The sequence below is a fragment of the Sorex araneus genome, chromosome 2, assembly GCF_027595985.1.
Source record: "Sorex araneus isolate mSorAra2 chromosome 2, mSorAra2.pri, whole genome shotgun sequence".
NCBI classification, from domain to species: domain Eukaryota; kingdom Metazoa; phylum Chordata; class Mammalia; order Eulipotyphla; family Soricidae; genus Sorex; species Sorex araneus.
The window spans coordinates 344,487,531-344,515,508 of record NC_073303.1 but is presented as its reverse complement, the minus strand read 5'-3'; the positions used below and the strand labels follow the sequence as shown (position 1 = coordinate 344,515,508).

General features: G+C 34.8%; 1 protein-coding gene across 7 annotated transcripts in view; it reads left to right on the top strand.

Moving 5' to 3' along the window:
• The window catches only part of NOL4 (nucleolar protein 4), a 302,404-nt gene that overhangs the window by 69,118 nt on the left and 205,308 nt on the right, over positions 1-27,978 (top strand). For 4 of the 7 annotated variants that reach the window (XM_004606053.2, XM_004606052.2, XM_055126526.1 and 1 more), the window contains exons 3-4: positions 22,386-22,497; positions 23,354-23,466. The exons of 1 other annotated variant lie outside the window; for it this stretch is intronic. In XM_004606053.2, coding sequence (XP_004606110.1) covers positions 22,386-22,497; positions 23,354-23,466 — 225 coding nt within the window. Of the gene's footprint in view, positions 1-725; positions 789-22,385; positions 22,498-23,353; positions 23,467-27,978 lie in introns of all 7 variants that reach the window. 2 more of the 7 variants (XM_055126530.1, XM_055126528.1) reach the window with 2 other exon arrangements.

The following is a 27,978-nucleotide window of genomic DNA, read 5'->3' as shown; positions in this document are numbered from 1 at the left end:
AATTATATTCTATTTTCATCCTAAATTGGACCATGTAATGATCAGACCTAATGTTTAAAGTATAAATTTTGTCAATTCTGTTCTGATAGTAATGTCACTAAGTTTATTGCATATATTTTAACCTATTTCAAGCATTCTTAATTCTTTTTCTTAAATATACATAATGTGGTATTTTTAAACAAATGTTTGTAACAGGAAGATATATTCATGTAATTTAAATTATGGTCTGGGATATGAATTTTTATACTTCCACCATAATTTTTACATTTGTTTCCTTTCAAGTGAATTAGTATGTTTATTTATTTTTTATTTAGTATTTTAGTCACTTGGAAATACTTTATGCATTTTTCTTATGCCACCTATAATAAATATTAGACTTTGATAATTGTAAGACACTAAAACATGTTGTCAAAATGGTGTTATATGTTATTTTTAAAATCTTAACTTAAAGTTTGCTCTAGATATTTTAATTAAATTTTTTAAAAATTATGAAAATATTTTATGAAAGCTTTATGAAATAGGCTTATGTAATAATCTTAATATAGGTATTTCATCCTTTCTAGGAAAATTGGTCAGTAAATTATTCTTTTCCAATATGAACTAAATGTACATCATAAGTACTTTATCAGAAAGTGAATAATATATTTTTTTAGAATTATTATTGAACTTTGCTTTTGGCTACCTTTATATTAACTGCTTTTAGTTATATTGATACAAAATATCAGTCTGGATCCATTTTTTTTTCAGATACAGAAAAATGTGTGAAATGCTCAAAGTTTCAAATACAGGTACATATGTTTGAAAATTAGCTACTGAGCATAAGAAATAGCTTCTTTTCCATAACTATTTTTTGCTATATTTCCAGGTTCATATTGAATCTTTATAGTTGCACAATAACCCCTAATACATGTTATCTTTCCTTCTTTATGGTTTTGTTTCTTGGCTGTTTCCAAATTGCATGGTTTGTGGGCAGGCACTATTGTAAGTTTCCTTACATAATTCTGCCACATAAACATTCTTTTGACTTACATATCTCAGGAGACATTCTTATCATGGCTAATGACAAAGATCTTCTTAAAATATTTTTATGTAGACTAATATTACTGAACATGCTCATTTTGTCTGTCTCCTATGCCAGGAATCTGTCTCTGGATATTGGTAGAAAATTTATATCTTGAAGTACTAATATTACTAATTGAATTTTTATGATAATCCATTTTCATGAAATAGCTTACTGCACTTGATAGGACTTTTGCAATGTAGTAACATATGAGTTCAGTGGTATTAAATTCAAAGCAAAAATTAAGTGTTTTCATTGTAAGTAGTATGGCAGCCAAATTTGTTTAGGTGCCAAAAGCAATTTAAATGTGATCTTTGAAATACTCTTATTTTTTATGAGTATTTCCTGAAGTGAGACATCAGTCAATTACATAGACTTAAATCTCTCCTTCCACTTGTGTTTTCTAGGGAATGTGACTTACTGCCATTATGCATGCTAAATAATTTCAATAAATTGATAAACATGTTTCCAACATGTATCACTTTGCATTAACATTATGAGTACAATTTCTGCATTTTGGGTTCAGGGTATCAACTTTAAAAGCATAAGACACATCTAACTTATTACTTATTCCTGTTGGGAATAAAGACCCTTCTCCTTATGCAAAATTTAAAAAATGTTCTTATTTCCATATGAAAGTATCTTTAGCATTTTCTAATATCACGAAGGTTTTATTGGCCTAACCTTTGCCTTCTGGTATCTCTCAATTGAATTCTAATTAGAAAACTTTTCCATTTCATGGGCTACAATAATGCATTGTGGGAAAAGTGAAACTGCATCAATGCAGGCAAAACTGTGCACATAATTCTACAATGGATTTAAGCCTAATGTTAAAAATTAATAAAAAAATTCAATTAATGGGGTATAAAACTAAATACAGCTTAAAATGGAATGGTTTGATGCTATTAGGACCCTTGACTATTGGGTCAGTGTTTAGTTCTCAATACCAATGCTTAAACTGACTAGTCATTGAATTAGCTATGTGCCCATTGAATTATAATGGATCCCATTAAGTTTAAGGTTTATTCCTATGTCTAATACAAGAGCTTGTTAAGAATGCATGGTTATGATTATTGACATTTTTCTCCCTTCCCTTACATGGCAAAGAAACCCTACTTACACCACTAATCATTAAATCGTGTCATATTGTATAACAATACTTTCAATAGATTTAGTAGTCTTTTATTTACTTTGCCTTTTTTTCTTTTTTTTCAAATCTTTCTGTTTTCACTGCAGGAAATGATGGCCCTTTAATATAGGATTAACTGAGTGCTATTTGTTTTTACCTATCTGCTGTATATCATTCCTTGAAATATCTAGGCATTATGTAATTTAAATGTATTGTAATCTGATATGACTATGATTAAAATTGGGAGTTATATAGTTGATTATTTATGAGTTCTGTTGGAAAATCCACATAAAATGACACATGATAGGAATATGTAATGGCTACCATATTTTTTCAGTCATTGATTGCAGTGTTTTAGGTATTTTCTTATTTCTGCATTTGTCCCTAAGTACATATTAACTGTTACTGGCATAATGAAAGTTTTCCTTGCAAAATATGACTACAGTTAGCTCCTCTTTATCTAGACTAGCAGAGTTAAAAAGAAGTGGATATAATTCAATATCACGTTTACTCGTACTTTATATATTCTTTTGGAAAGTTACTACAAAATAAGTAATGTTACATAAATAATAAAGTCTAATGTAGGTTCTTGTCTTCCAGTCCTTAACTCTTTCAGCTTCTGTTTCATCTTTATCATCAGGGACTAGACCTCTCTTTACTCTCTGTTGTTTGCCACTTACACTTTATTACAAGCTAAGAATGTGTGCCTGAAAAGAAATATTTTTTTAAATCATCTTTTCTTAAAAATAAATGGTTTTAATTGTTTTCTTAAATCAATTAAATCTTGTGTTTCTTAAATTATTTAAGTTTTGGAACTTCATTCATTTGCTACTGCGAATTCCTTGCTACTGTAAAATCAGAATACTGGTGGTAATCTGAGAAATTAGGGTGGAAGTGTTTTCATTAGCATGAATAGTCTGCATATACAAATATGCACACACATATGACTATACATTAAATTTGCAAATAATACACATATACATAGTTACCAACAGTTTCATTCTTGTAATTGAGAGGTTAGGGCATATGCTTAAAAAATACAGGCTAAAATTCAAATAAACTCAGTTTCAGATTTCAGATCTAGCACTTCCTGTTCTTTTTTAAAGATGGTTGTGGTAACACGGTTTCTGTAATGTTGATATCTATGCATTTGGTAAACTAAGTTATTGCACTGCCAGCATAATCAAATTGCTTATTGTATTCTCCTATGTAGAGGAAAAAATAATATGCCCAGTGATATGATTAAATAAGTTTTAATATATATAAAAGCTAGCAATATGATGAACTTTGCATTAATTCTTTATCTTATATTTAATCACTATCATATTTGTTGGTGATCAAGATGGAAGGTCAACAAGACAATTAGCACAGCTCTCTAATTGCTCAAACTATAATTAAAGATCTACTTTGCCTGCCCAACTGTCTCTGTGTTGGTTTGTATTTATGTACTTCCAACAGGTTATTGTGTATCCTGTGGGTACATCAATGCCCTCGGATATCTTTAATTCATGGTTTCACTGAGCTGATGGAAAACTTGAAAGTAGATTTTTCAAAGTTTTTAAGAGTTCCCTTACTAAATTTTATGAGATGTCAAATATTTCATTTGCTTTTCCCACTATTTGTTAATTTCCAATTTATGTTCTTAAAAAATGTTAAGCATTGTCTCAATATAATATTTTTAGTGATACATACCATAAAAATGAGCACATCATGTAGAATTTCTGTGACTCCCTGCTCTGAAGATTATAAAGGAAGATCTTTATTCTATCAGATTTGGGATGCTTAAAAGTTCTGATGGCATCATTTTTGTCCTATTCTTTTTATAAAGTTATCTGTGCAACATCTTTACTTCCAAATTGAAAATTATATTTTGTACCATTTTCTGTTAGCCTGATATGTAAAAATTCTCAATTTTCTGTCAATTCTTTTGTCCCCTCAAAAAAATAAATTATTTATTATTTTAAAATTTTTAATGGAATCACTGTGAGATACAGTTACAAAGCTGTTCATGATGGTTTCAATTGTACAATTTTCCAACATCCATGTCTTCACCAGTGCATATTTCCTGGCCCCAATTCAATGTCCCCAGTTCATCCCAGACCCATCCCCACAACCTGCCTCTATGGCAGACATTTTTGTTCTTTCTCTCTTTCTCTCTCTCTCTCTGTCTCTTCTGTCTCCTCTCTCATTTTCATATTAGGTAATATTTGCAGTACTGTTACTGAAAGGGTATCATGCATATCCCTTTTCCTCCTTTCAGCACTCAGTTCTTGTCTAGAGTGATCTTTTCCAAATATCATGTCATAGTGGTCCATTCTTTGTCCTAACTGCACTCTCTCACCCACTGTGTGGCAAGCTTTCTGACATAGATCTGTCCTCCTGAGTCTTGTTATGACTGTCCTTGGGTATTATTCATATACTATGTTTTATTTTATATGTCACACAAATGAGTACAATCATTCTTGTTTTTCTTTCTCCCTCTGACTCATTTCATTCTATATGATAGTCTTAATGTTCACTTATGTTTAAGTAAATTTTATGACTAATTTCTCATAAAGGCTGGAGCGATAGCACAGTGGTAGGGCGTTCACCTTTCACGCCGCCGATCCATGTTCGATTCCTTTGCCTCTCTCAGAGAGCCCGGCAAGCTACCAAGAGTATTGTGCCCGCACGGCAGAGCCTGGCAAGCTTACCCATGGCATGTTCAATATGCCAAAAACAGTAACAATAAGTCTCACAATGAGAGACATTGCTGGTGCCTGCTCAAACAAATCGATGAGCAACAGGATGACAGTGACAGTAATTTTTCCTAATGTCTGCTCAGTATTCTGTTGTATAGATGAACTACAGTTTCTTTATCCACTCATCTGTTCGTGGATACTTAGATTGTTTCCAGATTTTGGTTATTGTAAAGAGTACTGCAAGAGATATTTGTAGCTGTTGCAGTATAAAAATAGCACTGTGGTATAAAAATTCAAGAAATTCACTTAGCCATTTTTTATCAAACATAACATACTCAGATATAAATGAAAATGAGAGAGGTATATTTCAGGTTTTTTACGCTTATAGAGGAAGCTTTATGAATAGTAATAACGTGTGAAAAGTCATTACTGTACTATGTAAGGGACATAGCAAAAAATAGTAACCATTGGTTTCTACAAGGTATGTTTAAATATAAGCACTGTATCTTGGTTCTTTTAAAAAACTAACCAAAAAGTGTAGTACAGAGGCTAGAAAGATAATACAGTGGGTAGAGTACTTGTCTTGCCTTATTGATGACTGATCCTAAGTCAATTCCTGCGGAACCACATATGGTTCTCTGAGCCTCCAGGTGTGGTCTCTGAGCACATCCAGGTGTATCAATACTCGACACCCCCCAAAAAAACCTTGAAAATAAGGTATAGTGGTAGAAGACTTTGTCTCCATCATCTAGAAACTTTCTTAGACATAATAATGATGATGAGACTGTAGTAATAATGAAAGGACCTATAATCTTTGGAACTCATATCTCCAATTTTTAAAAACAGTAGTCTGGTTCCAGAGATAGTACAGAAGTTAAAATGCTTGCCTTATGGTTCCCCAATCACTACCAGGAGTGATCCCAGAGCACAGATCAGGAACGTGCCCTGATCACAGGTAACAGTGGCTCAAAATTAAAAAAGAAAAGAAGGTGGGGTGTGTGTGTGTGTGTTGGGAGAGGGAGAAAGCAGTAAACTAACTGAAACTTTCTGCTGACAGGCTCCTGAAGTTCTTAAAGAAACTTTAAGCCTCGGACCAACAGATTGACTAATCCTCAACTACCAGTACTCTTTTTTTAAGGATAAACAGAGGAATTATGTTTCCCAAACAAGCAAATTGCAACAAATGCTGTCTATACAAAGATCTTATTTTTTTCCCTTTGCTATTTCAACTTAATTTTTTTTAGGTCATATCTTTTTTTGTTTAATTTTTTATTAGAGAATCACTGTGATGTACAGTTACAAACTTATGAACTCTTGTGTTTGCATTTCACTCATACAGTGATTGTTTACCCATCCCTCCAGCAGTGCCCATTCTCCTCCACCAATGATCCTAGTACCCTCTCACCACCACCACCCCAACCCCCACCACCCCACCCTGTCTCTGCAGCAGGGCATTCCCTTTTGTTCTCTCTCCTTTTGGGTGTTGTAGTTTGCAATAGAGTTATTGAGCGGCCTTCATGTTCAGTCTATAGTCTACTCTCAATTCACATCTTCCAACCTGAATGGGTCCTTCCAACATCCTTTACTTGGTGTTCCCTTCTCTATCAGTACTCTTGACCTGAGTGGACTGGAGCAATAGCACAGCGGTTAGGCTGTTTGCCTTGCACATGGCCAACCAAGTTCGATTCCTCCATCCCTCTCAGAGACCCAAGCAAGCTACCGGCACAGCAAACTACCCGTGGCATATTCAATATGCCCAAATCAGTAACAAGTCTCACAATGGAGACATTACTGGAGCCTGCTCCAGCAAATCGATGAACAGCAGGAGAACAGTGCTACAGTGCTTGAGCTGAACAGGATGATTTTTTTTGTTTGCTTATTGTTTTTCTTTAGTGTCCTTGTTGTAAGTCTACTTAATATATGAATATCAGTATTTCTTATAGTCCTCTGGTCTGAAATAGTTTTGTTTGTTTGGGGGCCACCACAGCCTATGCTTAGGGATCAATAGAGATCGCTTCTCACAATGTTCAGGGAAACATGGGTGCTGGGGGTTGAACCTGGCTTGGCTGCACGCAAGCCAAGTGCCTAATCTGCTGCGCTATCTCTCCAGCCCCCTGAAATAAGGTTTTATAAAACTCATTGAATTTTACACTGTTGAATAGGGCTTATCTATTTAATTCAGTCTTTAGTCTCAGGATTGTTTTCCAAATAGTTTTCTCTTCCCTATCACAATGTTTTAAAGTTAAATTTAATTGATTTGGGTTAAGCCATTGACCTCTATATCTACATATGGATTTAAAATATATATGGATAAGAGAAGTTAGACTTCCCATAGCCATGGCACTTTAATGGGATTGTTTTGCAAATACATTTCTGTCTCCTATGACCAGTTGCATTCCATTCAACTATTAGGAAGTACACAGAAGAAGGGGCTGGAGCGATAGATAGCACAGCGGTTGGGCGTTCGCCTTTCACGAGGCCGACCAGAGTTCTATTCCTCTGCCCCTCTCGGAGAGCCCGGCAAGCTACCGAGAGTATCAAGCCCGAGAGGCAGAGCCTGGCAAGCTACCCGTGCGTATTGGATATGCCGAAAACAGTAACAATAAGTCTCTCAATGAGAGACCTTACTGGTGCCCGTCCGAACAAATCGATGAGCAACGGAATGACAGTGACTGTGACGCAGAAGAAAATGTTAGGCCTGCCACTGATAAAGCTATAGACATCCTAGAAAGCAATAGGATACACCTGATTGAGTGAATCCTAGTGTGGCACATGTGTGACCCACATTCCTAGATGCCTGAGAATTAGAAGTTGAAAACTCATTCTGTATAATGATGAAATCCTCATTTAAAAAATCTTCCACAGGGCAGAATAATTTTTAATTCAATATTTCTTAAAGATGAGAATATCATTTTGAAATAGGTGAAAGTAGTAGATTAAATACTGTGAAATTTCACTAGATTTCCTAGTATTACTCTAACCAGAATCTGCTAATACATATAAAAATGCCACGTGTATGTATCTCTTCCCACTCCCTTTATGATTTATCCCCTGTCCTGCCTCTAAGTCAAGGGTACAGAAAAAAGTTTACTGAAGCTAAGGGTGGAGGAAAATTTTCTCTGGGGCTTGGAAATTAATTTCATGCCTGTAATTCATCTTCCTTGACCTAACGCAAAGAATAAATAAAAATAAAATGTAGGGTTTTGCCATTTTTATGCAGGCAACACTGTTTCACTTTGTTATGATAAATGTCAGTAAAAAGCAGCTTTTATGAATATCAAGTAGATATAGGAAAAAGCAAATTATTTCAAATTAAAATAGCTTTACAGACATTTTTAGTACAAACCCAGTGGTACTATGATGAAATAAATTGGTGGTGTGGAATTAATTAAGTTCTATAACTAGTTCATCCAGGAGAGATTACAACTCACTATTCAATCACAGCTATTTGACAGTACTTCCGTGAGTTTCCTAGTGTTTATTTTTTCTTAGGGCTAGATTAGATATTCATAGAATCATATCTAGACCCTGATTGATGGGTCTATATGTATTTTTCATGCCCCTATATGAGCACAGTTTAGCAAACTGCCTGGATCATAGTAAGTATTTAATAAGTACTTGTTTAAGGAACAAATTCACCATGCCTTTGAGAAGGCCTTGCCTTTTTGATACCAGCTAAAAGATAAAGAGCTCTTACTATAAATAGACACTGCAATGAGATCTGAGTTGTAGCTCAAGGCTGTGAAAACTGCACTGCGTGTTTACATTGAAGAGTGCCTTGGAAAAGTGCAATTTTGAAAACACGGAATAAGCTTTAAAAATTATTAAATACAGATGCTTCCCATTTGCTTTATAGGTAAAACATTGATGATCTGTTAAATAACGCTATTATCCTTGAGGCAGGATATAAATGCATTGCTTACTCTTCTTCACGTTGGCTTATTTTATCAGATACAAATCCATATACATATTTGGTTTCTCGCAGGTGATCTTTAAATATTTAAAATAGACTACATGTAAACATGATTTGCACACATAGTAGTACATTTTACTCAGAAAATAATTTTTTAATTTAAATTTAGAATAGTTTTTCTTGTGACTGATCCAATGAGCTCACCAAAACTCACTCACTGTTGATTTAATAAAAAAACAATTCATTAATATATATATACATATATACATATACATATAGTATTAAACAATACTATTTTAGTGAATTTTCTTAACAGGGAATTAAGCTTTTGGAGAAACTAACTGCATTAACTCTTTGTGTCCAGCTTAGTAAATTGCTACTTTAGTGCACCCTTGTGGTAGAAATGAGCTAGTGCAGGTTTAACAGATTAATGCTAGAAGTAGGTATTTCTCAAGCATGCCCATGGGTTATTCCTGTGTACTCTGATGGATAAATGAATAAAATATTTAGTATTTATTAAATTTAACACATATACACACCTATATTTATAGCTATATCACAATACAAAGAAGGAATATGATATGGGAGACTGACATAAGGTACTAGAAATAAAATGGTTCCAGCTTCCAGGTCATACTTGAGTTTTAAACATGTTAACCAAATTCTATAAGTGTGATTTACAAATTTTATTTTACAGTTTTTCGGTGCTCAAGTAAAATTCATTTTGAGATACTAGTTGTGTTTAACATTTTAAATAGACACTATTTTTTTTAAGTTTTCTATCTTTATAAAAGTTTTCTGTGGACCGTGTCAGGAGCTATAAGCAGTCTTCTTTTCGGCAGATAATATGAGATCTACTTTTTCCCTAAAATCATTTGTGCTCCTTGGTGGTTTGGTTTTAGCATACGCATGATACCAACCCATGACTTCATTTTTGATTCTCTCAAATTTGACATTTTGATTCACTATCATAATAATAGTTTTATTATAGTAAAATGAGGGCTGGAGCGATATAGCACAGCGGGTAGGGCATTTGCCTTGTATGCGGCTGACTTGGGTTTGATTCCTCCACCTCTCTCGGAGAGTCCAGCAAGCTACCAAGAGCTCCCGGTGTCATATTTGATATGCCAAAAGTAACAACAAACCTCAGAATGGAGACGTTACTGGTGCCTGCTCGTGCAAATCAACAAGCAACAGGATGACAGTGACAGTGATACAGTGATAATAAAATGAAGCCAACCTTTACCTGGTTCATTGTTGCATCTGCTCTACACTGTGTCCTGCCATGAATCCTGGTTTTTGTGGGTTGTATTCTCCCAGTCAAGACATACTTTAATCATACCTGCTTCTTAAACATAGTAATGGAAGAGGCAAACACCAAAAGAAACTGATATAGTGAAGTAGATGCTGCTTCCGAGAATTTTGGAATTTGAACCAAGAAATTTCTATGTTGGTGTGGTTTTGCTCTTCAGGAGAGAGCTTGTAAGTAAACCTATCTTTTGGTCTATTACTCTATGAGTTATATCTTTGCATAATCTAAAGCTGTATCTCTCAATTCTACACGATAAGGCTTTGGGATAAGACAGTTGGCATTGCCCCAAGAACTCCACCCTTCACCTTTACTATTAAGTTACAGCAGCATAAGCCCCACTAATGAAATAACAAAATTACATTCCTCTATTCCAAAAATCACCTTTGGACCATAGTAAATTCCCAAGAGACACCTAATGATAAACAAGTGATCAATTCTTTACTTAGAATCTGGGGGGTGGGGAGGGTGTTTTTTATTTGCAAATTGTTGTGTAGTTGAAGAATTCAGACAGCACATTCTGCATCCATGGCACATCCTTATCACCTCTCTTTGCTTGCACAAGTATACAGAGTGCATTGCAGAGAAGTCTACAATCTTCATTTCCCTTCCTTAGTCTATGGGTGGCTAATTCTTGACCACGTTGAGTAACTAAAGCAACTACAGTCTTGAAATTGGTAATTTCTAAGGAAACAAAGTACTTCCCTGGAAATAATAAGAAAGGAAGTAAATATCCAGACTGCTCATGGTACAATTGCATTGTTTTACTTTCTTGTGTTTCTTTAATGTCATCTTTTACAGTGCAAGTAATTATATAAACATTTGCTTTCCTGAGTCATTTTATTTACATGCAATATTTACTGACTCTTTTAATTTTACTATTAGAAAATATGTATGAAGAAAAACTTTTCAGTGCCCATCTGCTCATTTTTTTTTCAGTAGTAAAAAAATTGGCTCCTATGACAATCTGTTCCTTAGCAGGAAAATATTCTAATAAAAGAAGTGATACCAAAAAAAGAGTTCTCAAAACTTTTAGGCTACACCTTCAATTTCTCTGACCGTGTCTCTTTATGATATTTTTTCAGTTACTCAACAGGTGACTATTTCAATGATAGCAAAATGCAATTCAAAGATGTTCATCATAGAAAAGAAAAACTCTTTATTTGCAAAGAGCAAATAAAGCTCTTTGCAAATCAATAAAGCTAAATTTCAAGTGTAATTAGTGGAGCAAAAATGATTTCCAAAATGTTTATTTTAATTATGTTAAATCAATGCTATTTATTTTTTGCCACACCTTAATCTACTGTACTGTCTTTTATAGGTGTAATACTGAAATTACACCTGTGTTTTCCTCCTATTTTTCTCGACTAGTATTTTTTTTTCTTATTTTTGCTTTTTGGGTCACACCCAGCAATGCTCAGGGGTCACTCCTGGCTCTGCACTCAGGAATTACCCCTAGCCATGCTCAGGGGACCATACGGGATGCTGGGAATTGAACCCGGATTGGCCTCGTGCAAGGCAAATGCCCTACCCGCTGTGCTATCACTCCAGCCCCTCAACTAGTGTTTTATCTGGACCTTCACCCAGACAATCTTAGCCTTTTGGTGTACATTTGTAGCATCCCCTTCTCCCCACAGACATTTACTGATGCTATTGCACTCCGCTTTCTGTTCCTCTTATTTTTGCTTTAACTTTCAAAATTGCCTTTGACTTTTGGCTAAAATTGGATGGAAACTGTCAAAAATTTTCCTACCTGCTTTATACTCATTTCAGATTTGCCAGTTTATTCAAAACTTCACCACCTGTTTTCTCTTATAAACCGCAGCAGTTATCTGTGTTTAGAATATAGTCCTTTATTTTAGACCAGTATTTTATACATTTTGTACCATAGTAATATAATAGTCAAGTCAATTTAGTGCACTGTGATCGGTTTTAAAAAGTGACATAGAGGGGCTGGAGCAATAGCACAGTGCGTAGGGCGTTTGCCTTGCACGCGGCCAACCCGGGTTCGATCCCCAGCTTTCCATATGGTCTCCTGAGTACCACCAGGGCTAATTCCTGAGTGCAGAGCCAGGAGTAACCCCTGTGTATCGCCAGGTGTGATCCAAAAAGCAAAAGAACAAAAACAACAAAAAAGTGACACAGAAATTATTTATTTTATGAATGTATTTGTGTGCTTTCTTATGACAATTAATTTATTTATACATTTATACCTGTACTACTAGACCAAACTCTTGGAAAATATTGTTTTAAATGGATATTGGGCATTGTGGTTTCAGATTGCTTGTAGATAGTTCAAAATTCACTTCCACCTACATTATTACTCACTTTGGCTCTTGTTATAGTCTTAGATTTTTCCAAACATAAAATTTTAAGTGCTCTTCAGGCTCTAATGCACACTTTCATTTATTTTAGGTAAAAGTATCTTGCAAAGTTGCCAGATTAAAAAAAATAAAGCACAGCACCACCAGTTATATTTTATTTTAGGAGAAATAAAAATTTTAATATAAAATTTTCCAAATATTATGCTTATTCAAAATGAAATTTTAATTGGGCATGCCTATGTTACCTCTTAGCTTTATCCTTATTTAAGAATGAGTCTGAAAGAGTCATGAGTAGTGCAGTTTACTTCACTCAACTAAGTAAAAAATAAGCTAATGGTCATGATGCATGGGTGTGAAGAGTGAGTACAGAACTGATTGGAGAAGAAAGAAGAGAATGAAAAAGAATATCTATTGTGAGCAGGAGCCAGTACAATGGAGTAAGTGAGCGCGACATCAGAGTCATACTAAAACAAGCTTTATATAGCAGTAGGAAACCAAATAACAACACATCAGTCTCCTCCATCACATGCAACTTGACACATTAATTCTTTCTGAAACAGAAACGGTTCCGATGCAAGTTTTATTGAAGTCTGCAGTAATCGAAATACGATCAGGTTAGTTAAATATCTGGCAATTTATATAACTGGTTATTCCTCTCCATTTACTTTTTACGTAAGAGTACTATGTTGATGCTTGAAAGTATTTTTCAGAATCACTTTAAAAATTAATAAATTACCAATCTACCGTCAATAAATTGATGATTTTAGACACATGAGTGCTGTCAAACAATATTTAGTATTGTTTTTAAGATAATTATAGTTACTATGCAATTAACAAAATGTTAAATAAATGTTAACTTGAAGAATGTCTTCATCATTGCAGGATTATCTCCATTTGCACCACCACAATTAATAATTAACTATGTAGAAAAACATGGTGATATTTAATGCTCAACTTCTCTCATGCATGAAAGGGGTAAAAGAGAAACCATATAAATATAAGAACAAATCATTAGCTAGACGTTTCAGTCTTATCATGCATTTATATCTAGGTTTGCTGTCACAGTATTTGCAAGCATTATAAAGTAATTTTTACATTATATTATTGTTTAAGATCTAATATAATAGCATATAAATAATAATTATTATAATAATAACACTAGCAATATAATAGCATAAAATAACAATGAAGAAAAACTTTAAATTTGGATGCCTTGTGCTGTTCAAATTGAAATTATTTTTTAAAATTTGTTTTTAAAAATGTAAAAGATTTTTATTTAGATGCATGTTTTATAAATTGTTAATATTAAGGATTTCAGGTAAAGAATATTTCAACTTCATACCCACCACCAGTGTCAGCTTCTCTGTACAAAGTCCCCATTCTTTGTAAACTTAAGAAAAAATGATTACAGTGTGGGTCACATTTTTACAGTAGTGTTAATGCTCGTGGTTTGGATATATACTTATTAGACCTCCCCTCACTCTCAGCAAAGTACCTAAAACTTTCCACCTGTAACCTTATGTTACACCCAGGCTTTTAAAAATACAATCTGGACATTAGGAGAGGGATGGAGATAGAAGAGGGATGGAGATAATGCAGGTTCTGGGGGACTCTTGCCTTCTATCCACAAGGACCTGAACAGATTCTAGGACCTCAGATCTCCCAGGCACCATCAGCTGGTGGCTCCTGAGCACCAGTGGCCCAAGCAGCACTTCATCACTTGATCTGGAATAATTCCCATACTGGTTGAGAGTTCCCTAACAACTCCCCCCTCCCCGCCCCCTACTCACCACCTCCCCTGCAGGGGAAAAAAAAAAGGAAAAGGTAAAGATCTAATTCTCCCACTGAATCAATTTGAAGACAGGCACGACTCGAGGAGATAAATCAGAGCAGGAGAGCAGCCATTGTTGGAGAGGTTTCTAAGAAATCCCTGCCTCGATGGAATAGAGAAGGGATCACTAAGAAAATGATGGCTGGAGGAACCAGGCAGGATGGGAGATATGTGCTGAAAGTAGATAATGGACCAAACATGATGACCTCTCCATGTCTGTGTTGCAAGCCAAAATGCCCAAAAGCAGAGAGAGAGTATGGGGAATATTGTCTGCCATGGAGGCAGGGAGAGGGTGGGGAAGGGATGGTATAACAGGGATATTGATGGTGGGGAATGTGCACTGGTGGAGGGATGGGTGTTTGATCATTGTGTGATTGTAACACAAGCATGAAAGCTTGTAACTATCTCACAGTGATTCAATAAGATTAAAAAAAAAAGAAATCCCTGCCTCACAGAAGTCTCTGAACCACAGTATGCTTGTGCTGATGTGCCCAGACCTGTGAAGACTTCAAGAATATTTCTGCTTATTTATTCTATTCACTTATTGTGTGTGTGTGTGTGTGTGTTTGTGATGCCAGGGATCAAAATGGCAGGGTTATGTGTGTAGTGAATATACATTATCAAGGAATCACATCCTTGGGCCCTCTATTTTTACAGCTTTCTTGGATTTTTTAAGAATACATTTTCAATAGATGTTATATACATTGTAGGTAGCTTGTATAGGATATTGCTGTATTTGGTAGCAAATGTCACAATATTATAGAAAATAAGTAAGCAATTTTTACTAGGAGATCTTTTTCAAATACATTCTATATTTGTAAGTGCAAGAGTTTCATAAGAGAAAATGTCAAAGTTTGACCCTAAGGGCAATTTTTTCTTGAAGATACCTGGTATTTGTAAAAGCTTCATATTAATGTTTCTGTTCTCTGTAAAATAAAAGAATTGTTCCTGGTCTCTAAATATATTGTATAAGGCACAGGTGGAGAAGGCAATTTTAAAAAATAGTATAATTAGAACAGTCTCATTTAGTACTAAAGCTCAGTATCTGAAATGAAGCAGGCTAGATTAAGGCACCAATGTGGAGTAATGTAATTTATAGTGAAATTCAACACTTACCCACTATTATTTCAAATCACTGCTATTTAGTAGCCCAAATTCTAGTTGTTTTTATTTTATTTCATTTAGTTTTGATACAGCATTAGTGAGCTTAAGGAACCGGTTTGGTTGTGGTTGACAAACGATTTTACCTTCTTGTTTTGCTTTTAAAAGTGATTGCTAATGTTCATAATTCACCAATCTCATGAGTTAGATTCAAATCATATGTTCAAGTCTTAAACTAAAAATGACTTCTCTGCTGGTGAATTTCTTTTAACAATTGGGACTCTGAGGCCTTCTAAAATGGGCTATATTCCCCCCACACACACACACACATACATACACCACCTTCTATTAAAAGCAAAACTCCTTTGCATATAGTTCCTAGCTGTTTCAATATTATGGCATTATCACAAAGCCGTTTCTTTAGCCTTCCATTCTCCTGCCTCCTTCAATGGAACAGATGGCCGGTTACTTCCCTGCAGGTGGAGCTCTGTATTGCTACCGCGTAGTCTGGTGTGTTCCTTGTAGAACTTTGCAACCTGAGACAAGGTACAAAGTGCTGACTGCCCTTTGTATTCAGTAGGGTCACCTCAAACTGGATAAAGCATTTTATCATTATAAAGAGCCTCCTACCAGGGAACATTATAAATATTTTAGCATAATTAACCTATGCTGCGAGGTTAATAGTACAAATCTTCATGTACAGACAGTTTCTCTTTTTAAGAATTCTTAACCAGGAGAAATTATAAACACGATGATTACTTGAATAGACTATCCAATCAGATTTTCATGTGGAAATCAGTCTCCTCTGTTTGCCTATTTGATACTTAGTTTCCTTTCTTCTTAAATGGAGAAGATAATAGTGACAATGTTCAACTGTTTGTGCCAGTGATACCAGGATTGAATATCAAATTCTTATCAAGGAACAATCCATTCATTAAACACTCAGTGAAAAATTTAAGCATACATCGTCAGGAAGAATTCCGTTCAGTCGAAAAAGCAAATGCAAGTAATGGTTATCAAATAATTAAGTAGAGTCTTAATTTTGAGGACTATCAGTTCTCAACAATATCAAGAAATACAGAATAACAAATTTATATATAGGCTGAAGACATTAAAGGAACTGTTAAATTAGAGAGAAATGACAGTTGCTACTGAAAAGGCATAGAAAAAAATCAACCTCTATTTTATGTATTGTTTTTTTTTTGTTAATTGCTCATTTTGTTTCCAATTTCCAATACTTTATGAACTTGTGTTAGGGAGATACAATTGTATCATGCAGTTGTGAAACACAGATGCTGCATGGTGGAGATAATGATTTGCTTCCATCCCTCCATCACTGACCCCAGCGTGCCAGAGCCATCATCTGGTTACACATAGCCAGGGCTGGCCCTGGGCACCTCAGCTCCAGTGGGTGGAGGGAATTCTACATTCCATTTCTGAAATTGCAAGTTAAGTTTTTATTAAGACAATTTTTTTTAGTTAAGATACCTTGATTTACAAAGTTGTTCATAACAAAGTTGTTTCAGACACGGTTCAAAGACCAGTTACACCATCCAATTAATTTATACATTAATTTAACAACAATTGTTGGTTTAATTTCAAATATTTTTGTATAGCTCTTTTTTTTAACTTAAGTAATGTTGATAAAAGTGTGTGGGACTAGGCTGGAGCGATAGCACAGCAGGTAGGGCGTTTGCCTTGCACGCAGCCAACCCAGGTTTGAATCCCAGCATCCCATATGGTCCCCTGAGCACCGCCAGGGGTAATTCCTGAATGCAGAGCCAGGAGTAACCCCTGTGCATCGTCAGGTGTGACCCAAAAAGAAAAAAAAAGTGTGTGGGACTTGAGAAATGCAAGAATTTGGTTTTATTGTTTGGGTTTCTGGACCACCCAGCAATGTTCTTCGGGGCTGCCAGCAGAATATACCCAGGAATCACTCCTGACCTGAAAAGGGAGATTTTGGCCCTAGATTGAACCTGCAAGGCAAGGGCTTCAATCCCAACCTTCTCCCAGACCCCTGTTTCTTTTTGTTTGACTTGGGAATCACCCACTGAGGTTTCTCTGTGCAAGTCCAGGGTGGTGGAATGTGGGCACTCTTAATGCATGAGTGAGCACAAGAATTGGCATCTGTCAGGGCCACATGGGGGTGCCGGAATCCTTGTGGTATTGGAGATTAGGAACAAATTCAAAGTTTGAACATCCTTGGCCTCTGCTACATCACGAGCCATCTCCAAGTTCTGGAGCTTTATTTATTTAAGTACTAATTTCTCTCTCTCTCTCTTTTCTTTTTGGGTCACACCTGGCGATGTACAGGGGTCACTCCTGGCTCTGCACTCAGGAATTACACCTGGCGGTGCTCAGGGACCATATGGGATGCTGGGAATCGAACCAGAGTTGACTGCGTGCAAGGCAAACACTTTACCCATTGTGCTATCACTCCAGCCTCTCTCTCTTTCTCTCTTTCACTCATTCTCTCTTTCTTTCTTTCTTTCTTTCCTTCTTTCTTTCTTTCTTTCTTTCTTTCTTTCTTTCTTTCTTTCTTTCTTTCTTTCTTTCTTTCTTTCTTTCTTTCTTTCTTTCTTTCTTTCTTTCTTTCTTTCTTTCTTTCTTTTTCTTTCTTTCTTTCTTTCTTTCTTTCTTTCTTTCTTTCTTTCTTTCTCACTTTCTCACTTTCTTTCTCTCATTCTCTCTTTCTTTCTTTCTCTCATTCTCTCTCTTTCTCTCATTCTCTCTTTCTTTCTTTCTTTCTTTCTTTCTTTCTTTCTTTCTTTCTTTCTTTCTTTCTTTCTTTCTTTCTTTCTTTCTTTCTTTCTTTCTTTCTTTCTTTCACTTTCTCTTTCTCCCTTTCTCCCTTCCTTTCTTTCTTTCTTTCTTTCTTTCTTTCTTTCTTTCTTGCTTGCTTGCTTGCTTTCTTGCTTGCTTTCTTGCTTGCTTTCTTGCTTGCTTTCTCGCTTTCTCTTTCTCCCTTTCTCCCTTTCTTTCTTTCTTTCTTTCTTTCTTTCTTTCTTTCTTTCTTTCTTTCTTTCTTTCTTTCTTTCTTTCTTTCTTTCTTTCTTTCTTTCTTTCTTTCTTTCTTTCTTTCTTTCTTTCTTTCTTTCTTTCTTTCTCTCTCTCTCTCTCTTTCTTTCTTTCATGCTTTCTTGCTTTCTTCCTTTCTTCCTTTTCTTTCCTTCCTAATTTTTCTAACTTTAGAAAGGTTAGTGGGCAAGGTAAGATAGATGCTCATTCTTTCGATGATTAAAATTTATACAACTTTTTATAAATAGGTTTATGTTCATTTTTTATTGTCTAAAGCAACACAGTGCAGAGCCCTGAGCATCGCTGGGTGTGGCCCGAAAACCAGAAAAAAAACTCACTTCTACTTCTAATTTCTGATGTTCTATAATACTGATGAATTCCAGTCTTAATAGTGTTTTTTGCTTTCTTTGGTAAACAGTGTCAATGTTATTCAAACACTAGTGAATAATTAAGATAAAGTATTATTGTGTACCAACACCTCTATCCCTCAGCCACAGATAAGTCTAATTTCACAATCAGCATTAACAACAAATAACATCAACATATAATTATAACTGTAACTTAAGTGTAGGAAATTTCACAGTGCTGATTTTATTTTGTGATAATACTTTGGGCTAAATTTACAAATATGCTATTAATCACTGTATCTCTGTCATTCCATTGCTCATTGATTTGCTCGAGCAGACACCAGTAACATCTCCATTGTGAGACTTATTGTTACTTGTTTTTGGCATATCGAATATACCATGGGTAGCTTGCCAGGCTCTGCTCTGCAGGTGAGATACTCTTGGTAGCTTGCCAGGCTCCCCGAGAAGGGTGGAGGAATCAAACCCAGGTAGGCCATGTGCAAGGCAAACACCCTACCTGCTGTGCTATCGCTCCAGCCACACTATTAATAATCAATCAAAAAATGTACTCCTTTTTTTGTTTAAGTGCTTGTTTAATATGTTTATTGGAATAACAGGAGATGTCTGAAAAGTTAAACAAGGAAATAGATATGTGTGAATAATTATGAAATTTTATATAACTAATCACAATTCTAGTAGAATATTATTTCAAGTGCCTTAATAAAGGTCTGGAGTGATAGCACAGAGGGTAGGGCATTTACCCATGTTCGATTCCTCCATCTTGAAGAGACCGGCAATCTACGGAGAGTATCCCGCCCGCTCGGCAGAGCCTGGCAAGCAACCCGTGGTATATTGGATATGTCAAAAACAATAATAAGTTTCACAATGGAGACGTTACTGGTGCCTGCTCGAGCAAATCGATGAACAAAGGGATGACAGTGACAGTGACAGTCTTAATAAAAGCACTTGCCAGTATTTGTCCCTGATAGTTTTTTTTGAAACTGCAGTTACATTTTATGTAAAGGATGTTGGTATTTTGATCAATAAACGGCCTAGAAGAAGGTGTCTCTGAGTTTTATTACCATTATAAACAACAAAAATTCACTTAGCATTTCAAATAGTCACTCTCTGCAAATGGAATCTGGGCTTTTCATTAGAGCAGTAGCTACAGGGGCATTTAAGTTCTAGGGAGCCTTTTCCAGTAGGCTTTCAATATTATCTCTGCATGTTTTAAGGCAGAATGCCCATAGGAAAAAGAAAGACTGGGACCTATACTTTTGAATGTTTAAAGTAGTCCCTTCATTAAGAAAATATATTCTGACAACCTCAGCAATGAAGCTTGTTTAGGATGTTTAATTCACAAAGGAAATGTTTGTTCTTTTCCTAAGGGAAAGAAAATTGTAGATAAGGAAAGTAGATGTGTTTTTACCTCATAGCAGAAAAAAATAGTATTAACAATGGAGTGTGAGTTAGCTCAGAAAATCTGTCTTCCTGGAATACTCCATATTCTGTGGGTCCCAAATGCACGCTGTAGGGAAGAAAGCAATTACTACAATACTTTACTAGGTGTTCTTCATAAAATAGATTTTGAAAACCAAGAAATGTGTGCCCAACTACGTGCTTGTATTCATTTATTGAGCATATAGTATCAGGACAAGTATGGGCCAACTAGTTCTAGAGAAGATTATGTAATAAAAATACCTGTAAAATAACCTTCGCTAAGGTTCAATATGGGACTTGATATTATTTCATGCATGTATGTATGCACAATCAGAAATATATTTGTAATCATTGCAGATTCTTTTACTTTTCAGAGTAAAACTACAAATGACGTGAAAAATGATTAATACTGATTCCTAGAAAACCTGATTTAGAGATAAGTAGTGCTAGGTCAAATGCAGTTGAATCAGTTAAATCATAAATCTGTCCGTAAGGGATTTATGCATAATTACTTTAGTAGCATTAGGAAATGGGAAGGTTTTGATGATTAGGCACATGGAAACAATAGCTTACCATTTCAAAAGAGTTCATCACTTGCCAGCTCTTTCTCAGTAGTGGTTTCTCTTTTACATAAGTAAAGATTTAACAAAAATTTTCTTTGAGTATCTATGGAACATTCTTCTCAAGTTCTGTTTCCTATTGAATTTCCCGGTCAGTCTCACTAGTTTTAATAGGCTATATATAATTCCATTTTATATGGGTTACAATATAAAACGCCAATATTGGGCACACACCACAGATTTGTCTTTTAACTTCTAAGTTATTATGAAATATTTTTAGAAACTCTCTAATGGAAAAAAGGCAACTTTTCTAGTTCTGTAAAATAATTGAGTAGAAATCAAATATGAGTTCATATATAACAAGTAAGAGTGAATAAGAACTTAAATTGTAAATATATTTTCTTACTCAGTAACCAATGTAAACTAGTGAAATACTACAGATGAAATTGCTCTGGATCGTTTTCTTTGACAACTTTTGGATAGTGTGATAAAGTAGATTTTTATCTGGGAATATAATATATAAACTATAATTATACAAAATTATAATTTCATCTTCTGAATGCCTATTGAATTTTTAATTACCCGAACATAGATAAGTCATGGCAAACTCAAATGATGGAATTGTTTTTTCTTTGGCACACTGTTATTCTTGACTTGTTCCTTTTCTTTAGTGTTCTCATGACTTCTTTTCCTCTGTCAGTGGGCTAGGTTAAGTGGTCCAAACTTACTTTAATATTAAAATCAGGGATTTTATTTTTTACATTTTTGAATTTTGGGATATTCTCAGTGCTCTGATCCTTCTATATCACTCCAGAGATAAGGAAAAGTTGACCCCCATTACAGTTAGTGGGAATTAGTACATACTTATAGCGGTACATATTTTGTTTCTTTTACACACACTTAAAGTATATTATAGTTTCTAATAGTTGTGCATCTACCTGAGAAATAGAGGAGGTACATAACTTGGTTTCTAAATGTTGATATTAAACAATTACTGGAATATTGTAGAATCTAACTTGATTCTAGATAAATGGTCCTGAGAATAAAAGCCTTGATGAAGATATTAAGAATTGTGAAACTATTGTGGACCAAAATTATAAGAGTTAATATGAGATACTATATGCAATAAATGGCCAAATGCAATTCCAGGTGTGTCATTTTCTGTGGAAAAGGTGATTTGAGAGTAATAGTCCAGAGTTTTGTTAGAATTATTTTTAATTTTACTTGAAAATGCTTATTAATGCAAACTCCAAAGTTTATTGTTACTCTCTGAGACTAAATTTAAAAAAAATATATAAATTCAATAAAATTTTGTTGTTACTAGCAGTAAGTTTAAACAACAATGTTGGTAGTTTTTAAAAAGATGAAATCACTAGACTATACGTACACTCTGATTAATTTTCCTAAAAGAAATGCAGAAATACAAACAGACACCCATCCAGATGTGGCAGATGTACTTCCTCCACATCCTATTATTAGCTATTATTAAGAAACATGCAATCAAGTTGGATAGATATTTCTTGAAATGATGCATGGTACGCAGTGCATGCTTTCATTGTGCTTCCTGCCATTCTGGAATAATGTGTCTTACTTGGAAATACAATGATCGTTTCTGTTGAATCATAGTCAGCCAGCTTATATAATAATACCTCTATTTTGTGAATCATTGCAGATTTCAGAGAGCTATGCCTTCCTACCAAGAGAAGCGGTGACACGGTTTCTAATGAGCTGCTCAGAGTGCCAGAAAAGAATGCATTTAAACCCAGATGGAACAGATCATAAAGGTAGCCACAGTGTCAAATAGTGAGATTGAGAGTAATTTTATTCATAATGGCTATTTATATCTCACACTTCTGTAACAATGTGGTAGACTGAAACAGTTCAACAAGTCAAATCATCTCATTTACTCAAGTAGCAGTGAATTTTGAATATCCACTTACGAAAGTAATGCGATGCCCATCTCAGAGAAAAAAGACAGTTTCAACGAAGGCAAATAACTCTGATCCTATCGTAATATTTTAATTCTCACGTGTGTGTATTTCATGGTGTCTAAAATATGTCCATCAAGGAAATGCAGGCTCCATTAGTATCGCTTTAATTCTATAAATTCTTAAATCCTAACAATAATGAATAACATGAATTCCTTCAAGGCAGTTTTACAGACATTATAACGCTTTAATTTCTATTAGAATATGTTGTTTTATAATCTATAAATTTCTCATAGATTCAATTAATTGGAAATATACAGTTTTATTTGTCCATTCTTATGAGTTGGAGGATAAGTATAATGAAAATAAAAAAGAAAAATAAACAAATTTCCTTTTGCATTCCAGTAATACATGCATAAAGTATGTGTACATGGAAGAAAAATATAAAATAATACTTATGTCTGGTCACCATATTAGCTCGCATCTTAGTTACCCATAGTGAATGGGCTTCTCTGTGTTTGAAATAACCAGTTTATCTCAAGTGTTAATTCTCCTAAATACAACTTTATGTAATCTTACATTTATTTTACCTACAATCTATAATGCTACCAATGTCTTTAACACATTTCAATTTGAATGAATGAGATCATTCTGAAATTGCAGGTAGAATGCAGCCTCACTTTCATTACCCATTAAAAATGTTTTATTATAGATAATGGAAAACCTCCTACTTTGGTGACCAGCATGATTGACTACAACATGCCAATTACCATGGCCTATATGAAGCACATGAAACTGCAGCTGCTGAACTCCCAGCAGGATGAGGTAAAACAAAAACATTTACATTTGTATCACTTACAAGTTGGAATGGAGTTTGAGAACCATGACTATCCTATAAAGCATGACCTTATTTTTGAAGATAGTAATTTATTTTCTAATCAAAGGAGAATCACCAGTATTGCACAGATGGAGAAAAAGACAGAAATGAGGAATTCTCGATAGATTCCTGTTTTAACACATCTACCATAATGCAAGGTGGGAATTTCCTCAATCCCAAGGAAGATTTTTTTCACTTTTATATTTTATTTATTATACTTAAAAAAGTTATGAATGTTAAAAATATATGGTACTGATGCACAAACATGCTTCTCATACACCAAAGTGCCCACGATGTTCCCACCATCTCTTCTACTTTGGTTTTCTTTCTGGAACCTTGCCCCCACCCTTTGGTAATTAATTCTTTATTTTTTCTTAACTGACCATTGATTGAGAGAGCCTTGGCAATGTGTTAGAAAGTTCAAGGGAAAATATCTCCAATGAATGAACATCCCAGGAAACTCTATGATAAGGAAAATTTGTCTGGAAATCAGACATGAAATTTTAGCTAGTATTTTAGCTAGTATAATGTTAGCTAGTATAATAATTTTCACCCCAGGGGCTGGAAGCAATAGCACAGCGGGTAGGGCGTTTGCCTTGCACGCGGCCGACCCAGGTTCGATTCCCAGCATCCCATATGGTCCCCTGGGCACCGCCAGGGGTAACTCCTGAGTGCAGAGCCAGGAGTAACCCCTGTGCATTGCCGGGTGTGACCCAAAAACCAAAAAAAAAAAAAATTTCACCCTATAACTCTTCCATACATTTTAAAGCATCAACATTTTCCATCAACATTTCTGTACATATTTGTTTTTCTTTTCATTTGCATTATCTGAAGACATTTTGTAGTGATTCTTTTTTCATTAGAGATGTTCTGATGTTTCAAAATATTTTGTTGTTTTGGGGTAATAAGAATCTAGTAAATCAAGTCGGTAATTGAATCCAAATCAATTTGGCAGTTAGAACTGAGGGCCTAGTCCATTCTAAGTGGAAAGAAAATCAAACAGCCTATAAACGGCATTCCTGGTCCTCAGATGCTGGAAAGGTTTTGAAAAGAAGAAAAATATAGCTATGCTTTGAATAAGGGAGGGGAGTTTTTAGTTATGGGAAGAAAGAAAGAGAGAAAGAAAGAAGGAGAGAAACAAAGAAGAGAAAGAAAGAAAGAAAGAAAGAAAGAAAGAAAGAAAGAAAGAAAGAAAGAAAGAAAGAAAGAAAGAAAGAAAGAAAGAAAGAAAGGAAGGAAGGAAGGAAGGAAGGAAGGAAGGAAGGAAGGAAGAAGGAAAGAAAGAAGGAAAGAAAGAAAGAAAGAAAGAAAGAAAGAAAGAAAGAAAGAAAGAAAGAAAGAAAGAAAGAAAGAGAAGGAAAGAAAGAAAGAAAGAAAGAAAGAAAGAAAGAAAGAAAGAAAGAAAGAAAGAAAGAAAGAAAGAAAGAAAGAAAGAAAGAAAGAAAGAAAGAAAGAAAGAAAGGAAGAGAGAAAGGAAAGAAGAGAGAGAGAAAGGAAGAGAGAGAGAAAGAAAGAGAAAGGAAGGAAGGAAGGGAAAGAGAGGGAGAAAGAGAGAAAGAAAGAGGAAGGAAAGAAGGACGGAAGGAAGGAAGAAAAGAAGAAAGAAAGCAAAGAAGAAAGAAAGAAGATTGTGGAATTGACCCAGCGTTACACCGTTATGTATCCACAAGCCAAGCCCAAAACTTGATTTTTTTTTTCCAGGACAGACTTGGCTTTGTAAAAAATCAGCAAAAAACAATTATAAAAAACTGTATTTCAAAGAAATTTTTGCCAACAAAGCTATTTTCACAGGCCAGTGTTGGCTAACAGTAGGAATAAAACTTTGTTAATCCAATTGCAAACAATTTGTGGTCTGAAAAAAACTATGCATTGCTAGAAACCTGACAGAGATAATGGAAGTTTGCACTCACCTCTACATTGGTTAGACTTCAAAAAAATTTAATGTTCAAATAGGTTTTTTTATCCCAAGAAAACGAAAAGCCTGCCACAGTTTGGTCACCATTAAAGTCAAAGAGCTATAGGCATCTTGGCATACAGAGGGCAAGTTCAGAAAGGTGAATAAGCTGCTCAACAGCCTTCAGGCGCACTCCATCAACTTCCTGGAGATCAACCTGTTGCCGCATATGTCCCAGGTGCTGCCCAGAGATGCAGGCAGGTTGTGTTTGACAGTGTGTAGATCGTTACAACATGCCAGTTGACCAAAACCTTACATTCGGTAGACTGGGAACACCTGTGAAGGCGATTAGAGGCCGCCCCAAAAGCCTCAGTCCCTCTGGGAGAGTTCGGCAAGCTACCGAGAGTATCCCACCCGCATGGCAGAGCCTGGCAAGCTATCTGTGGTGTACTCAATGTGCCGAAAATAGTAACAACGACAGTCCTCATTCCCCTGATCCTCAAAGAGCTCCCAGTACCCATCAGGCTACACTAGCATGTGACAGGGGCAAATGGAGATGTTATTGGCACCCGATCGAGCAAATCGATGAACAATGGGATGATAGTGATACCGTGATAACAGTGATACAGTGAAGAATCTAGAAATGTGTTTATTTGATGATCTGTATTAGACACTAAATATATGTTTATTCAATATTCTCCAAGATTTTACTGACGTACTCATTTTGGCTGAAGAAGCTCAAAGGCATGAACTAAATTATATACATGTTGTGTGTATATTCTCTGACTTGTAGCTATACATATACAAAATGTGAGCACTTGACAGACCCTTCTTGGCTAGATTTTAGGTATTAAATTATATATACATTTTAAGGAATAGTTTCTCAGGCTACTAAATTTGCTCCTTAAATTCTCTCTTGAGTAAAAGGATACTCAAATGTTTTTCCAATTAAATATTTTATTTTGTTTTCATTTGATCATATTCAGTGTCAGAATTAGGGCCAGAAATTTGGCTCAAGTGGCAGAGTCAGTTGCTTTGCATGTGTGAAATCCTAGGTTCCATGCTCTATTACATAAGGTTCCACAAAGTTTCACCTCCACAAGAAATATGAATAGAAGATAACTCTTATTTAAAAGGTTCATTTTATGTCAAAGGAGATTATTCAGGTATATACCAAAAGATTTTTATTGATGTGACATAATCAGATACAATACTGTCAGATGAATACTTAATAAGTTAGAACGAATAGTAACTAATTAACTGGGTTAAAGATATGAACAATAAGATTTTTGTATCCACTCATGAGAATGAAAAAAGATTCCTACAATTTATTATATAACTGAAAATAAATAAGAGGCCATAAACTGGTTAGAACTGCCAAATTATTTTTGGGAAGATGATTCAAGTGTTGGTATATTTATTTCTAGTCTAAAAAGTAAGTAGCTAACTTTGTGCCAATAGTACAGCCCCTATGTATTGAATCTTTTGTTTTCTCAACATCTTAAATAGTTTACACAAAAGTATTTTAAAATTTATAACAGAATGAGGAAAGTAGCTCTTTTCCCTGTACTTTGAAAATATTAAATTAGATGTACAATGCCTAAAAATATTCCAATAAATTACTAGTTTGAATATCCTTGAAATTTTATAAACTATAATTATTCAAAGGAAAGTCGGAAGGCTAGGAGATTGTACAGTGGATAATGTCTTGCCTTTCATGTGGCCAACCTGAATTTGATTTCTGGCTCCCACATGGTACCAATTCATGAGTCCAGAGAAAAAAGTAAGCCCTGAGCACTGCTGGGTATATCCTCAAAGCAAACCAGAAAAAAAATCTTAATGGAAAAAAATTAGACTAGGGATGTAGCTCAGTGAAAGAATGCTTGCCTTGCGTGTGTGATGTCCTGGGTTTAATGCCCTCCCCCTCAAAAAAAATCAGAAGAGAGTGTATAGAGGGGAGTGATTAAGTAAAGCAAATAATATTAAAATAGAATTTAAGTGAAAGAGACAACTTTGTGGTAAGTTATATTTAGATTTTAAATAAGTATTGATTCAGCTAGGTCAACCAACATTTATTGAGAACATGTAAATGTCATTACTGTATATGCCATAGATAAATAGTTGCTAAATTGACAGAAAATCTTGACTTTATCAAACTTACGTTCTAGTGTGGACTAAGCATACAATAATGCACATAAGAATGTATCTAAGAAGATTAGTAAATACTATTAAGAGAATTCAAGGAGGTCAGGAACAGTTAGCTCAGGACTTGAATTTGGGGAAATAGGACTAGAGCTCACAAATTTTAATACATTTATTGAGAAAATATCATTTTAGAAAAATTGAAGGAATGAAGTATATACATTATATATGATGTACATACATATGTTTAGAGAGATATTGTTTAATGTCTTTCAAAAGGCAGGAGCTTATTTGTTGACTGCTGGAATTGAAAGATTACATTAGGGACAGGAGATTTTTGAGCAGGAGGTCATGCAATACTATTTATACACATACATATATAAAACATATACATGTATGCATGTTTATATATATATACATATAT